This window comes from Lonchura striata, chromosome 3 (genome assembly GCF_050655825.1).
Source record: "Lonchura striata isolate lonStrDom1 chromosome 3, ASM5065582v1, whole genome shotgun sequence".
Classification (NCBI taxonomy): domain Eukaryota; kingdom Metazoa; phylum Chordata; class Aves; order Passeriformes; family Estrildidae; genus Lonchura; species Lonchura striata.
Window position 1 is genome coordinate 5,717,989 of NC_140705.1, and position 16,272 is coordinate 5,734,260.

Sequence of the window (16,272 nt, forward strand, 5' to 3'; positions counted from 1 at the left end):
TCTGGCAAAATCAAAAATAATTTGCTGTTTAAGAGAGGATTATATTTGCTATTAGTTCATATACTACAGTAACATCAGACAGTGAGAAAGCCCATCTAGGCATCAAAATAAATGTAATTTCCCTTTTCACCAAGAAAAAAATAACAATTTCATTTCAAATGTCCTCCTCCACCACCTTTGCAGATAAGCATGCATGTACACTGAGTAGGCAGGTGATCATACAACAAATTTCACCCTACTATCCAGCCCTGGAGCCATTATTAAAATATCAAAATACATTTGTGCTGACCTGAATTTTCCATGTCACTTGGTGAAAAAAAAAATCAATGGACCATCTTCAAAACTTCTTTGGGGTTGGGGTCATTCATAGGCAGGATGAGGAGGAGGAGGAAGAGCCCATGTACCTCATTAGCAACTGACAAGTATAAGGCTTTTCCATAATCACCTCGTGAGGCAGAAATCAGTCAGACCACAAAACTGCTATTCTTTAATGGATGAGAAACAGGAAGGGGAAGTTAGAGACTTTTACTTACTAACACTAGAAATAATCAAGATTCAGGGAAAATAGGTCTGCTTTTTATGCAACCATTAAAGAACCACTGACAATATGTGTGGTCCTTCTGAAATCCCCAAACATGGCATCAACGTTTTGAAGTGAGTTCTGAATATGTTTTAGATAAGATTAGATACATTTGCACCGATCAATTTTACAAAAGAAGTTCAACTAGATTTATTCGTTTACTGTGTTGAAATGTCTGACAAAGCAAACACTAAGTGTTTGAATAGTATCATCATAAATCTATGACAATATGACGATAAATCAGTCCAGGTGGAAATGTGATAATTTTTTGTGTTTTTTCTCCATAAGGAGATGTATAAAGTCCACCCTCAGGCATATATAAAAGTGTGTGGTTGAAATCTAAGATGATAAATGCTGGATGCAAAACCAAAATAAAAATCTCAAATTAGGTGCTTAAAAACAGATACACACATTATGATTTCAGTACATTTTGTCTGTCCAGCATGTTAAGACATTACAAACTATCATCTGTGATGTTATGTTTTGAAATGCTACTGGAGTTTTCTCATTATTAAGCACACCTTAAGGCTAAAATTTCTTTCATATCCAAGGATGACATGGAACCAAATTTATGCCCAAAGAAATTAATCAAAGCATGCTTTTAGGAAAAAAAATTAGGATATACTAAATATACAAAATTACCTTCCCAAAAGTCAATCATTTTAGTTGAATTAATAGAATTTTAGTAGCCTTAATACCATAGGTATTGACACCTTTTTCAGTGGGGCTATATCCTTCAAAAAAGGACTGGCAGAGGCTGCCCCAAGAAGCTGCATCTGCCCCATCCCTGGAAGTGCTCAAGGCCAAATTGGACAGGGCTTGGAGCAACCCAGTCTAGTGAAAAGTATCCCTGCCCACAGCAGGGGTTGGAACAAGATGCTCTCTAAGGTCCCTTATAACCCAAACCATTCCATGGTTCAGATTATTTAAAACCAGCATTTTCCATATTTTTAAAAGTAGCAATTTGTCACATACGAATTCTCAGGTTTAGAACACAGAGGATGGTTACACTGAGGACAGTCATACAGCTTTTATTAGGCCAATTCTTCCAGGAAGACCAGGCAAAATCATTAAAAGACCAACAACTAGAGCACAAAATATCACCAAAGAAACAGGCTTAAAAATGTTAACAAAGTAAAAACCAGTTGAAATGGGAAAATCAGAATGACTCAGAATGACCAACCTGATAAAATCGAACTGGAATACACTTACTGTTTTTAAAATTCACAGTGAATATTAATGTGTGGATGATCCATAAATTACAAAGCTGGTGAATATTACTGAGGTTAAATACTTTTGAAAATACTTCCACAGAAGCACAGCCAACTTACCTTTATAGGCATAAGCAATTAAAGATTTGACAGCACTTCCTCATTTACACACTTAGATCAAATCTTTGAAGATTTGGTGACTTTCCCTACAGTAAAACCCTGGTACACAGTATGTAGCACTATAATCCCAGAGCTGTTTTCAGTCCATGTATACACAAACCCTTGAGAACAGGGATCTGCACAGAGATGAAGTTCTCTCCATAAAGGCCAGTCCTGAATGCTCAGGGAAAACCCCTCCTTGGTTCTCTCTCCAACAGACCTAAAGTGTTGCCTGAGGTTATGACTAGACAACTGTGTTTTACAGCTATAGATAAACTTCACCTCCATGATCTTCTCTTAATCCTTGTCAAACTACAGTAATTTTTGGCTTCTTTAATGCCTTGTTGATTAATTCAACACTTTAATTATGCACTGTTAAAAAACAACTTCCTTGTATTCATTTTAAGCTTGCCATCTGATAATTTAATTAGGTGCCCCTAGTTTTTGTTATGAAAAAGGGAAATAATTGTTTCCATTCACTTTTGCTGCATTGCTCATAATTCCAGATTTCTATCACATTCCCCTCCCAGTTGTGTCTTTCCAGGCTTTTAGGCACCCTGCCAGTTTAGTTTCTCCTCCTTGTACAGAATTCATTCAGTTCTAGAATACTGTTTTTAATAACTGGATGAACACAACTGCAGAACTACTAGTAACACTGTTACGCTCAGATGCTCTCAATTTCTCTAAAATCCAGTCAATTTTCAGCAACTACTAAGTCTCTATTTAAGAGCTCTCCATTAATCTTTTTCCATGACAATAAACAGCACAGAGTTCACATGGGTTTATCAGAAATGGATTTCACCTGTTTGTCACCAACCCAATTCTGTGCAATCTTTGGGTGACTCCACACAATCACTATTTCACTCTCTAAATAACTTTGCCTGAGCTTTCTGGCTTCTCCAAGATGGAGAAGTGAGGATTTCTTGGGGCTGTCCTGTAGAGGGCCAGCAGTTGGACCTGATGATCCCTGTGGGTCCCATTCAACTCAGGAGATTTTATGATTCTATGAAGATACTTGGTAGATCGTGCAAGTGACTTTGCTCTAGTTCAAAAATTAAATATTTCTACCCTTACATTTCTCATCTTCTATTTGTCTGGTGCCTTACAAAAAAGGATCTCTTCTTTATAACCCACTATGTATTGTAATTCTACTGTGGCTACTAAATAGCCACTGAGTAATTTAACAGAAGATTAAAACTAACAAATTCCCTGACAGTGTTGCAATTATTTCTTAGCAGTAAAACAGAACCCGAAAATATAGCACTTTGCAGTTTGTTTCATCACAAAATTGCTTATAATTACTGTTGAACATCGTTGTCAATGTCCTGTATTGACACTTCATAATCACTGATTTAGACATTCACTCATTCTTCCAAGAAATCTTATTTTGAGTCAATAGTTGTGGTCATTAATAAGTCCTTATTTTGTGCTAGATGAGGAACAAGCAGTAATAAACCACATTGAATGCTGTTTGAATAAATTAAGTGGCAATACTTGAAAATAATAAACATTTTTGCCCTTTGCATATTTTTTTAATTCAAAGTACACAGAAAGGAGCCACATATCATAGAGAGAAGATACTGAAAAAAGGGGTGATCAACTCTCACATGACAGCTGAATTTTGTGTTTAGTCATGAAAGCTCTAAATTGAAGTTACATAAACAGAAAACTAATGCCACTGGCAAACAGCCCTGGTCTGTAATGTTCTATTTGGGATTCACTGGTTAAAGCAGAGGAGACGCTGATCTCTGACAAAGAACGATATGGGAGATGACATCAACTTCTTTTCGGCAAATGAGCTCAGCGTGCCAGCAAGCTGACAAATTAGCTTCTAAAAACCACTAACAGTAGCTTACAAAGTCACAGCTGTTACCCTGTTTTGAAAAACAAAATGTTGATCTCAGTTGAAATGTCTAGTTTTACAGAAGATTTATAAGTGCCCAATTTTTTTTTCCTAACAAAGAAATGAGTTATAGTGAGAGAAGCACGAGGGACAGGCAGCGCCTGTACCCTGGTGACTCCATGGTGATGTTTATTGACAAGGTTAAGCAGAACACTTGCTTATGTTCTGCACCCTTCTTAAATTTGAAAAACCCCCTAGAGACACAGATACAGTAGCAACATAAATCCACAAATCCAACAGTACCATAGTCACTAGCAATTTCTTCAGCTAACTCAAGCATTTCCCAGGATATTAAGACTGAGAGAGGGAAGAAATGCATCAGAAAACTTGTAAGAGATTCCATTAATGGGTTAAAATCAACTGACATTAATACTCAACAAAACAAATGTTCCTCAATGCTGATTGTGGACAAAATTTAAAAAAAAAAAAAGTATTACTTTGCTTTTCACCTATTTGAGTAGTGTAAATCTTCACTTTCATGGCAAAGTATCAGTCAGCCTTCTCTGTTCCTCATAGGTACAGGGGATTAAAAATTCTATCAAAAGCAGCCGAGGCAAACTCAGTTAATCTTGGTATGCCTCTAATCCTCATCAGTAGCATCTGAACAGCCCTCAAAAATGAATTTGTTGATGTTTAAGAAGAAAACAAAATTTTTTTACAGATGATCAACTGAAAGAACAATTTACCTCAAGGCCTGAAGGTTCAAACAGGAATCTAATTCATCTCTCAAGCACCAGATCACAGCCCTTTATCACTAAAGCAGTCTCTGTTTTTTTACAGCTCTTACTTTCATGAAATTGAAATAACTTCAGCATAATCATTCCTGATTTACGGTAAATGAAGGAAATAATCAAGCCAGGACAAATATGTGCCAAGTTAAGTGACTACCCAAAGCCAACGAAAAACACTAAACCACTGGTCAGAGCTTGGATTGAAATTTCTCTTATCCTAAGTTTAGACAACTAATAAAAGCCTTTATTTATTAATGCTACATAAGGAACATACTGTTCCTATCAACCCTGGATTTTTGCTTGCTTTTTTTTTCTTTTTATCTTTACCTAAAATGGATCTAGAGTGTAACAATGACTTAAGTAAGATTATGGGCACGTGAAGAGCTGAACAGAACCATGTATTTTCAACAAGAACTTACCCAACAACTACATTCTCAATGTGTCAGGCGTTAAGGCCACATAAAGACTCTGGTACTCAGGTGCAGAAGACTTGTGGCCTCAATCAATCATTTCCAGTATTGTGATGAAATATGGTCTCCATTGGAATCTATAAAAGGCTGCACAGGCTCTTGATCAGAATCGTGGACATGCTGAGTTCCAAACTGCTGATTTCATGTTTGGAAAACACAAGCAATGAAGCTCATCTATGTATAAGAAAACAGAAACATCACAGTAGGCCAGAACACCTCATTCAGCTGTGCCCCCTTTCAGAGGTGATCAATAACTATCCACACCTTGTTTAAGCCATGGTATCGGATTTTAGCAGTTCACACAACCGTCACTGACAAAATGAACTGGTTAAACTCAAAAGATATAGAGGTAAAGCTAAGCATTTTCACAACAAGTACCCTCTAGCTGTGTGCTGTCGAATGACTGAGAAGTTTGAGCTTATATTTGTATTTTACTTCCTTTAACTTTATTCTCTGCATAGCCCAGTCAAGCTATATATCTGACACAGAGAGCAACATATTTCTCCCCAGAGTACTGTGAAGAGAAGAACATAATTAACATTTGTTAAGTATTCTCATTGTGTGATGTGAGCCAGCAGAGCACATGAAAGTTAGTAATTCTTCATACTAGAGTTTGAATACTGTGCAGGAAAGATGGCAAACAGCCATGGAATGAGCAATTAGTAATGAGAAAATCTCTGAGTAACCAGCTCTGAAGTGAGCAGCATTCCTTCCATGCAAAGAGTCAGGAGTTCTAGAGATGACAAAAAAAAATGCAATCAATTAACACCATTATAATGCACCAAATACAGCTGGGCTGTAAGGACAGTCACCGGAAACCCTAATTTGAGATTTTGCTAACTTCAACTTATTCTTTGTCCAGAGTTTAGCTAAGCTTACTGTTTTAGCAGAGGACAACAAATACAAGGAAAAACAGATAAACAAAAGAAAACAAAACAAACAAGGAAAAGACCCAAACCCATTCTATCAGCTGGTAATAGTTCTATTTACAAGTTCTTCAGAATCTACCACTAAACATTTAGGCAACTTTACAGAAAATCTTTATTATTTTCACTGTGTCTGTCTCATGTCCAATCTAGGAATAGTTACTGATGAGAGCAGAACAGAATAACATTCAAAAAGTAACTGTTCTGTAAAATTCATGATTTCTAAAAAAACTGGGCATACTCATGTCTGGCTCTTTAAGTTTATTTCAGTTATTCAAAAGGAAAAATAAAGCTTGAATAACTGTAGCTCCTATTCACAGATAAAACAGATATTTTCTACCCACATCAGAAAATGAGAAGATTGAATTGCATTTAGTTATGAATTCGATTTGTTCTTCAATTAAAAGAGAAGAAAAATAAATAATGCTGAAGCTAAATGACAAACCAAAGGCTATTCCATTGTAATTTTGTCCAAGAGACAACTAAATTTGTTATTTCTTCAGCTCTTTGATCATTATGTTTAGCTTGTAAAGATGCCACTTACTACTGCAAATACTCAATTTCTGAACAGACTGGTATAATTTTTCCCAAAGCTGAAATATAAACATTCAGCTGCAAAGCTGCTTCAAACTCACACTGGGCAGAACTGGACTTAAAAAGCAACAAAACATTTAGATGTTCATTAGAAAAAAAAAAAATTAAAATACTTTGAAGAAAGGAAAATTAGTAATTTTACCAAATGAGCAGGATAACAATGACAAACTAAATTAAATATTGTGTGGTATTCCCAGCTCCCAATTATGGAAGTTTGTCCTTATCTCTACTATGTAGATATAGAGGCACAAACTGTGAAAGATATGTGTTTTACATTTTACACTTTTCAGAGATTAGTTATTTCTGAGGGCCCCATCCCCAAAGCCCATGTCATGGGAATGAACTCTGGCTCACAAAACGTCATATTTCCTTCAGCATCAGTTTTGGCAAAAGCAGCAGCTGCCCAGAGCACTGCTTGAGCTTAAAAAACAGTCTGGTAGCATCAAGCCTTGCACCCCTATGGGTTCCCAAAATATACCAAGAGTTTGGCTACAAGGAAGTGCTCTGGCATCACAATAACCAACTATGGAATCCAGAGGAGACAAGTGTCACAGAGGACAGAACTCTTGCAGTCAACCTCATCTAATGGATTTTAGTACAAAGTAAGTGGTATTGGAAATAATCTAGAATGCAGATCCCACACACCTCAAATAAAGATTTCTATAAAATGCCATACCCAAATTATTCCACACAAATACTAACCAATTAACAAGATGACTCATATACAGGTACATGAAAGAGAGATTGCTTTGTTTCTTGAACTAATCATCAGACAGTAATAACCTTGATTCCAGAGTCTTTTTAGGCCTGGATCAACTGAAACACCACTCCAGAAGCAGAATGACTGCAGGAGAGAATTTATAAAATACAAGCAAACCCTACCTATTTTTCAGGCTGGATCAACTTGGGACTACACTGAAGAATTTTCCAACAACACAGGGTTTTAGTGCTCCTGTTCCAACATACTCCTATTCCACTCACCAATGGAGTTTGGCCATTCAGCTCCAAAAAGGTGCTACGTGCCTACGTGTTCACAGCTACAGCCTCATATAGGCAATACCAACAGTCTATCTGCATCATTTTGTGCCAAAACACAGAATTTCATTTTGCTTAGTGCTTCTGACCCCTCAGACTAAATACAGCCAAGCAGCAGACCCAGAACCTGTGTTCTGAAATGGAAACGCAACAATTTACTTTAATTATGGGCTGGGTCTCCATGTTAAAACAACCCTGTTTATCCAACTGTCAATATTCCACAGAACTGATTCCTTTGATTGCTTCCTAGACATGTCCCTCATGGAGCTAACAAATATAGACAGTGATTTATCTTCTAAAACCAAATGATTATTTATCCATCTAAACAGAATAGAAATAAATGGTTAAAGTGATACAGCTAAGTATTAACAAGCAACACATATACTGTCCTATCCACACAGAAGATTTCCTCAAAGCTTGCATTATTTATATTACAAGCTACAGGTCTGGATTCTGGCAACCAAACCACAGGGTCTCTCTAAAAACAGCCCAGCTTCCTCACTTTTGGGGTTGGAAGGTCAGAGGAGGAAGAGGTACGAGTGGAAGGAATGATTGCAATTCATTTTTATTTTTCTTCTCCATTACCTTCAGTTACAAAGCAGTCTGTTACTCAGAGCATGACAAAAAACGTGTATTAAAAAGAACTGACACCTGCTTATCTGACCAACACTGAACAGAGTGTCTGTAAATGCTGCCTGCTTTCTCCTCCTGGAGTGAAAAATCAACCAACTCTCCAGGACACAACATATCAGGCACTGAAAATCTCACACAAACATCTCCTATAATTTTCCCAACATCCCTCAGGTTCTAGAATTCTTCAGTCACACCTCCACAGGCCATTTTAAGTGCTATGCAGAGGCAGCCCAATTCCATCCAAAGGAACTCAACACCACACTGAGCACAGCTGGGCAGTTCTGAACTGGCTATTTCTGAGCAAACTGAGGTTCACATGGCCTTGGAGACCAGAGGGGCAATTTTCTCCTATTTGCTGGCCCCAGGAAAAGGGCTGCATCTTCTGCTTCTTCATCCTGTTTCAGTATCTTCACTTCTTCTCACCTTCAGCACTCCTTCACTACAAAAGGTGAGCTATACTGTTAAAACTGATTAAACCACAAGGTTTTCTTTTTAAATCTCCTCCTTCCAATTTTATTCTTTCCATTCCCTTCTCGACCTCTTTTCAATTCTCTTCTCTCATGAATGATCCTCAGATCTCTCCTCCAACACAAAACCACAATACATTTTTAATTACAAGGGAAAGCTTAGGCTGCTGACAAGTTGTGAAAAAGTAGCAAATCCAGGTATTAAATACTTTAAATAAAAGAAGGAAAGAAAAAGCACATGAAGAGAAACAGGAGATAGGATGGATTTTGATTCTTTTTTTTTTCCTAAAAAATACTGTGTACAGGACTGAGGATCTCAAACTTAAGTGAGGATCATAAACCACAGTGAAATATTTCCCTGTGCAATCAATGCATAAGGAAGTGTTTTGGGGCTGGGTTTTTTTTCAAAATATAGAGAAAGAAACACGATGATCAGCCATCATGCTCAAGTTCAAGCAGAAAACAAGACCAGCCAATTGAATACAAATAATTAATACTCTTTATAGTAGAATATGTAGAAAAATTAATAAAATTACAACTAACTGCTTGCCCTTCCTCATGAAGTTCTTCACTTATTTTTTACTGCTGCTCATTATAATGGGCTTTTCCCCTCCCTCTTTTTCATACTTTTCTTAAATGGCTGGCTGCATATATTTAATTGTATATTCCTCAGGGCAGGGACTATTTCCTTAATTGTCTGTAAAATCCAGTACTAGAAACAACGGTCCTATGCTATGTTAAGTAATAAAAAAATGAGTAATGTTTTGTTGAGAAACAGTCATGCATTAATTATGCAAGATAATCTGGAAAATACAGAACTAGGGAAAAAACATGTTCTGAATCCATAACTTTTAAGCATCACTACCCAATGAGTGATTTATGATATTACTTTTCAGTATTATATTTAATTTCTCTTGGAGTATTTAAAAAACATCTGCTCTGAAAGTTAGCAAATGGGTATTGTTTACTCAGAAATTCTACAGGGTGCAACCCCCTTCTACACTGTCAGTTAAACACACAATATTTTAAATACACATTATGGAGCCAACTGTTGAAGCAAGCACTTAGAACGCAAAGAATATTCTACATATTAAAATATACATGAAAAATACTGTTCAGGAGTTATATATAAAATACAGATTCTAAATTCAGTATTTAATAAGTCTGCAATTAAAAAAAAAAAATTGTTTTTACTACTTACTGAACTAATTTCATGTCCTAAATCGACATTGCTGCAGAGTTATACAAGCACAGAAGCTACTAAAATTGGTATAACTTTAAAACCAGAAGCAAATTTTTATTGCTGAACTATGCCCTTGAAAATGGAGTTGAATATAAAAACAATGACACCAAATCTGAAGAGTGCAAATACTCTGCCTTAATATCTTTTAAAATTTGTTCTATAATTTTGACTGAGGTTTGAAAGTAGCAACTCTGTATTTTTCCAGTGTAAATGTTGTGCAAAAGCTTTGCAAACATAGATCTAAATCTGCAATTGCCATTACTAAAATAAATGAAAAATCTATAAGCAGCAGTGAAACCAGCATGCAAATAAAAGAACTGTCAAGACATATACTGCCTAAAAATAAGCTTACAATAACTATTTTAAAGACTGTGTGTGGTCTTACCCATATATTTTGGCAAGATGCACTTTCTCCAACCACAGCTAGATTCATCCAAAAGCAGTGGCACTGGAGAGTCTCTGTCTCACCTGTCAAACTTGAAGAACGTTGTTCAGCAGACCACCATGAGTCCATGGATAGGATCCACAGCACTACAGCAGCTGTTCTTGATAAGTGTTCTCTAACTAGAGAGGCAAGCGCTTCAAAAACGTCCTGTAAGAGGATCGCCCTTAATATACACGTATTTAAAAACAAACAGAAACAAGAATATATCCAGAACAAGACTTTCAAGACATTTGTGGCACAGCATTGGTGATCTCCTATCTATCTCTGTCTGATATTTGGAAATCTTTGCAGAAAACTTGAGTCTATTAAATTTATCTTAAAATTCAACCTAATTATTTACCTCTCACAAATTGCTACACTGTTCAAAATGCAGGCAATAAAAATAACTGGAACTCCTAAATCTTCAGGGTTGAAGAAAGTGAATTTTCCTCTTTGCAGTTCCTTTCCCATGTATGATTGGAAAATATTTTCACACCAACCTACAAAGAGATTAAAAGTGGGAAGGAGAGGTAAAAGGCTGCTTGGCTACAGTAAAGGTAAGATTCAGTGAAAATGGGATGAAGCACAAAAAGCTGCAAGTTTTAAAATTACCTAAGAGGGTATTTTGCCAACCAGAAAAACTAAGAGAACTTATCTGAATTGTCTGTATAAAATGATTTTGACTGTTACTAAAAAGCACATAATCATTAATTTCCAGAGAAATATGAATATTTCTAAAAATAGGTCACTGCTTTTAACTGCTGAGATCTGCTCTGGTTTAACTACTAGTAGCATTGTATCCTAGAAGGAGGAAAGGCTCTAGAGAGATTACTTTCACTTTTCCCTAGATATATTTAGTGTACTAACTAGCATAGTTAGGATATTATTTTTCTTTGGTTTTGTCAGTAGCATGTTTGAAATAAATTTTATTAAGTGGTAGTGTATGTAACATTGCATTGTGGGTAGCAGTTTCCTGCCTTAACCTAGCCACATCCTCAGCTGTTATATGAGACAAGTTTCCCATATTTTCTGCAAGTTGACTTAAAAAAAAGAAGAAAAAAAAATACAGAAAGGAGAAAATAACTAGGAGGTTAGGATGATCTTAAGCACCATATATTGACGGTTTAGAATGGGTGCATCTAATCAAAAGGACTTTTTTTCTCAGTTGCTGTATAGTCTACAAAATCTAAGAACAATAGGAAAGCAATGCTTGTCAAAAAAAAACGTCTGAGCAGGAAGACTCAAGATGAGACACATCTAATCGTTAAGATGCAGCCCCTTATTCAAAGCCTGATCAGGGGTTGGATTATTTCACTGGAGAATAACTTTGCTATGCTATGAAGAAGTGAGAGAAGTAGCAAATCAAAGTGACTGAAAACAATTTTTGACTACTTGCTATGCCATGATGTACTCACTGGTTAAGAGATGACCATCTTTTTAATTTAAACAACAGTTCAGTTTAAGGTGATCTTCAGTAGCCTACTGCACTGTAGAAAAAACAGACAACACTTGTTTACCCTAGAAAGGAACAGTATTTTTTCCCCCTCTACATTAATGGTCCCAGGCACCATCCACTTCAAACCATATCTCACCTAGAGAAAGGTTCTGAGGCAGAGGAAGGCAGCAGTAACACTCAGATGCTCACTGCTACTCTTGCAATATGTACTATTTTAAAATGAAGGAATGCTGAAATAACCTTGCTGTTGCAATTTTTTTAATCAACTGGAAGTTTTAGTCTTTGCTTTAAAAGGCTAGTATCAACATACTCTACTCTTGCAGATGTGATGGAAATGAGAAGTCTACAAAATTCCCAAGTCTAACAACAGAAGTTTGCCAAAATGTGCAAGTATTTGAAAACAAACAAAATTTTAAATGTACTGGCTGTGAACCCACAGAAAACAGTTTTCTTCCTCTAAAAATTTTAATTACTCCTCAATTTGAAAAACACAGCCAAGGAAAGAAGTTTCACTTAAAGGAAAAAACCTGCTCTAGTGGGAACAAATACGTTAACAACACCTACCGTGAATACCTGCATCTGAGAAAACTGCACCAGGATTTTCTGAATTATAAAAATCAGCATCTTGTTATTGTATATACTGTAAAACTTGTAATGAAATGCAACCTAACAAGTTTGTCATCACACTGCTCTAAGTAGAGTATTTATATAATTCCAGTTGTAGCATAGAAGCAAACATTTAAGTACAAATAAACTTTCAGCAGGGTATCACACTGTTTATACGCTGGCTGAACTTTTGAGTGACATAAGGCAAAATGTTTGGAAATAAAGCACAACTTAAAAGTTCCAAAACACGTTTCAAGAACAGTAGAAGATGTAATTATCTTTTAGTGTTGCATTACAATTGCCTTTTAGATTTCATTTGTCATCAAAGATCAAGCTCTTAGTTTAGCAGAGAAATTCCTTAGCATAATACTTCCTTTGTAAGTGCAATCGGGACTCAAAGCATCCCCTGTGGAACTCAGGAGTGAACTTCCATTTTTGTAGATCTACCTTTAAACAAGAGCCCGTCAAGCATTAGTCTATAATCAAGACACTGATTTACACAGCGGATTTTCAGAATTCTTGCATCTGCACCATCAGAAGTGCAAATTATACCAAAAGAAACCACCAGTTTCACAGGTATTTGGCCTCAAAATTTTGCTTTACAATGTTTCTATATTTAAAAAAATGCATTTTTATCAGTGAAAGTTTTTACAAACTACATCTCAATTACTCTGTTTCTAATGTGTTTTGCTTTATTAGATGAAGACTTCTTTGTAGTGCTCTTGATTTGAACAGGTGAAAAAGTAAAAAATCTTACAGGTATCAGATCAAAGCACAGCAACAAAGTTAGAGAATAACTGCATACACAAGTGAAAGCATTAAAAAGCCATTCTGTAGAAAGCCTGAGAACAGCATTTCAATGCAATAAATTTTTATATTCAGACTTCTGTAGGAAGCTCAATATTCTAATACTAAAACTATGACTAAAAATAAAGTGCAGAGTTTTGAAAAATCAAACAACTTTTTTCATATCAATGGAAATAAGTATTTAAGGTCAACAGTTATCTATTATTTAAAAATATTGTGCATACCTGCCATCAAATAGAAGTTGAGCAATACCTTAAATGTGTAACTGTAGTTGAAAACTCCAAACTTACAATTTAAGAGTTTCCCAAATAAGAGGCAGCAACCTCCAAAAGCTTTTGCTGTATCATAAGCTGATTGAAACTTTAATGCATATAAATATAATCTGTATATTAAAAGATTAGTATTCTTTCCATTATTTTTATACCCTTAAGTTTTTTTTACTGATGCTCTTAACTGTACAGAAAAAACAATAATAAAGCAATCAATGAATAGGAGAATTAAATATCACCCTAATTTTTAAGTGGAATGGGTTTTTTCTAGAACACTCCACTTCATTTTATGGCAGAATTCTCTAAGTTTGGCAACATGTAACAGCTCTCAAAGCACTGAACGAAGAACAATACAATTTACCTCAAAATAATTATTAAGAAAGAATTTTTTATGAAGAAATGTTATGTTTTTTAATAATGATATAAAAAAATCAAAACAATCTATTTTTCACTGAAAAATCCCCTCTTATTAGTCTCATCTCCAAAAAACAGAGAATCTGGTCTCCACCCACACCTCTAGCTATTCATATCACACAATTCCTGGCCAACTTCTAACCAAGAAAGCTCAGGACAAAGAGGAAAACAAAAAAGGAGGGATGGCAGCATCAAAGAGATGTATTTTATTTTACAAATAAAAGCCAAACGATATCTAGAAAATATTTTACATGGTTCTTCTGCTCCTCCAAAAAAGACCAAAAAAAAGGAAAAAAAATTTAAATTCATTCAGCTAAACTTAAAATTACAGTGCATCTGTGGTACAATCAGGATAATATGAAAAGTTCTAGATATAATGTCCAAAGAGGCAAAAAATGAGATACTTTCTCAAAGATGTTTCCAATTTTGTTCTGAATCTGAGTGAGCGAATCAAGACTACTAATACACACTGTCTGTGCACATTATTCCTTACTACACACAGCATTTTGCAATTTATTTCAAAGCCTCTATTATAAACAAAAAAATACTGCTTTTGTTAACCCACTCCATACCAGTACAGTCAAGGTTTATGTTACACAATCAAAGTCAAAGTTACAATATGTTAAGTATATAAAAAAATATCACACACACATGCACACAGATGATATTAAGTATTTGAGTCTTACATATGCATCAAATTTATGTTTCATTTTAAAACTAAGTGTTAACATTAACTGGTGAATGAAGTTATTTATAGTCTCCCCAAAAGTTTGAGACTGTTCTATTTCCCTTAAACACCAGAAGTACAATAAGGAATTAATGTAAGCACAACCAAAACCTCCCAACCCTCCCAGCTCACTCTGTTACACAACATCCACATTAAATCCTCCCAATGCCGGTGTTCCAAAGCATCACTCCCGGGCTGCAGCACACAACCAGTTATGATATCCAAACGACATATTTTGCCCCAAATCTAAAAGAAACATAATTACCCTTAATTTGCATCACATAAAACTGTCAAGTAGTTTTGAAGGCATGCAAAGCAAGGCAGACATGATTTAAGATTTGCAAAGGAATCCCCAGACTAACACTTCTGTGACAGCCAATTACAGCGAAAAACACAACTACAACAAGCAGCCTGCTACTAGACCTTAAGAAAGGTAAAGTTTCTTACAATGAGTTACAGATTCACAAGTATAAGACGACAAGGAGAAAAAGTAAAACAGAAGGAATCCAGCCACCCAGCAAATATGAAGCAGACCCAAGATCGTGATACAATCCAAAGATGTAAATTATTGTAAATCATCACTGTTGTTCAGAATTTCACACAGCCACTTGTGCCAATTTTGCTCACTTTTCCACAGACACAATAATAAAGGAGGGAGAGGGAAGAATGGGAGGAGAAAAAAAAAAAAAAAAGGAGGGGGAAGAAGAGTGGGGGGAACCTGAACTGAGAGTACAAATAAAGTTCTGCTGTCCATATGCTTTAACTGTACAGAAGTTTGGGCTCTTAGAGCATTTTGTACTCTCTCCAAAGCCTCATGAGTCACAAAAATTAAAAAGCTATGTCCCTCTGAATGCCAGGAAGGGCCTTACATGAGCCTTTTGTCAAAGTATAAAAAAATTTAAAAAAAAATTTAAAAGGAAAAAAAAAAAGAAAAAAAGAAGAAAAGAAAAAAAAAAAGGAGAGAGAGAAAGAAAAAGCCACAGTGTAGGCAGTCCTACTTGGAGTCCTCTGATGTCACAGCCACATGACTCGTTCGCTCCAGTAACAGTGCTTGCAAAAAAAAGGAGTTTTAAAGCTTTTGCTTTTTTGGATTGTGTGAATGCTTCATTCGCCTCACAAACAACCACAGAACCACAAGTGCGGTGCAAACTTTCTCCAGGAGGACAGAAAGGAGTCTCTGGTTTTTAAATGGTTAATCTCCGCAGGTCACTACCAGCCACTGAGACCAACAGAGTCAGTAAGTGCTCTCTAACCACAGTCTATGCAGTAATAGTAGGTCCTTCAAATATTTGCTCATTCTCTTTTTTTTTGTTTTGTTGCCTTCCTTTTCACATGTTACCAGCACTACACAATTTTTTGACAGAGAAAAAACCAACCATAGAGTCTATGCAATCCAGGGACACAGTAAAACTAAAACAAGGTTTGGCTATGGTTTGTGTTTTCAGTTTGAGGATCCAAGAAGTATTTGCACCAGAAGGTGAAAGCTCTGCGTGAACCGAGAGGGACTATGGCATCAAACAGCCTGTTCAGTTCAGTGACACCATGTCAGCAAAACTTCTTTTGGGGTAAGTGCTGCAATATTTGAGCTTCTGTTTTTCGCTGTCAAGAGCTTTCTTA

General features: G+C 35.9%; 2 protein-coding genes across 14 annotated transcripts in view; one reads left to right on the plus strand and one right to left on the minus strand.

The window, feature by feature from the left end:
• SUPT3H (SPT3 homolog, SAGA and STAGA complex component) overlaps positions 1-16,272 on the minus strand; it is a 260,596-nt gene that overhangs the window by 205,200 nt on the left and 39,124 nt on the right. The gene's annotated exons all lie outside the window — the stretch shown is intronic.
• RUNX2 (RUNX family transcription factor 2) overlaps positions 15,752-16,272 on the plus strand; it is a 215,691-nt gene continuing 215,170 nt past the window's right edge. For all 4 annotated transcript variants that reach the window (XM_077782468.2, XM_085576238.1, XM_021527232.4 and 1 more), the window contains exons 1-2: positions 15,752-15,892; positions 16,101-16,220. In XM_077782468.2, the coding sequence (XP_077638594.2) occupies positions 16,163-16,220 (58 nt within the window). In that variant the 5' untranslated portion in view covers positions 15,752-15,892; positions 16,101-16,162. The remainder of the gene's footprint in view (positions 15,893-16,100; positions 16,221-16,272) is intronic.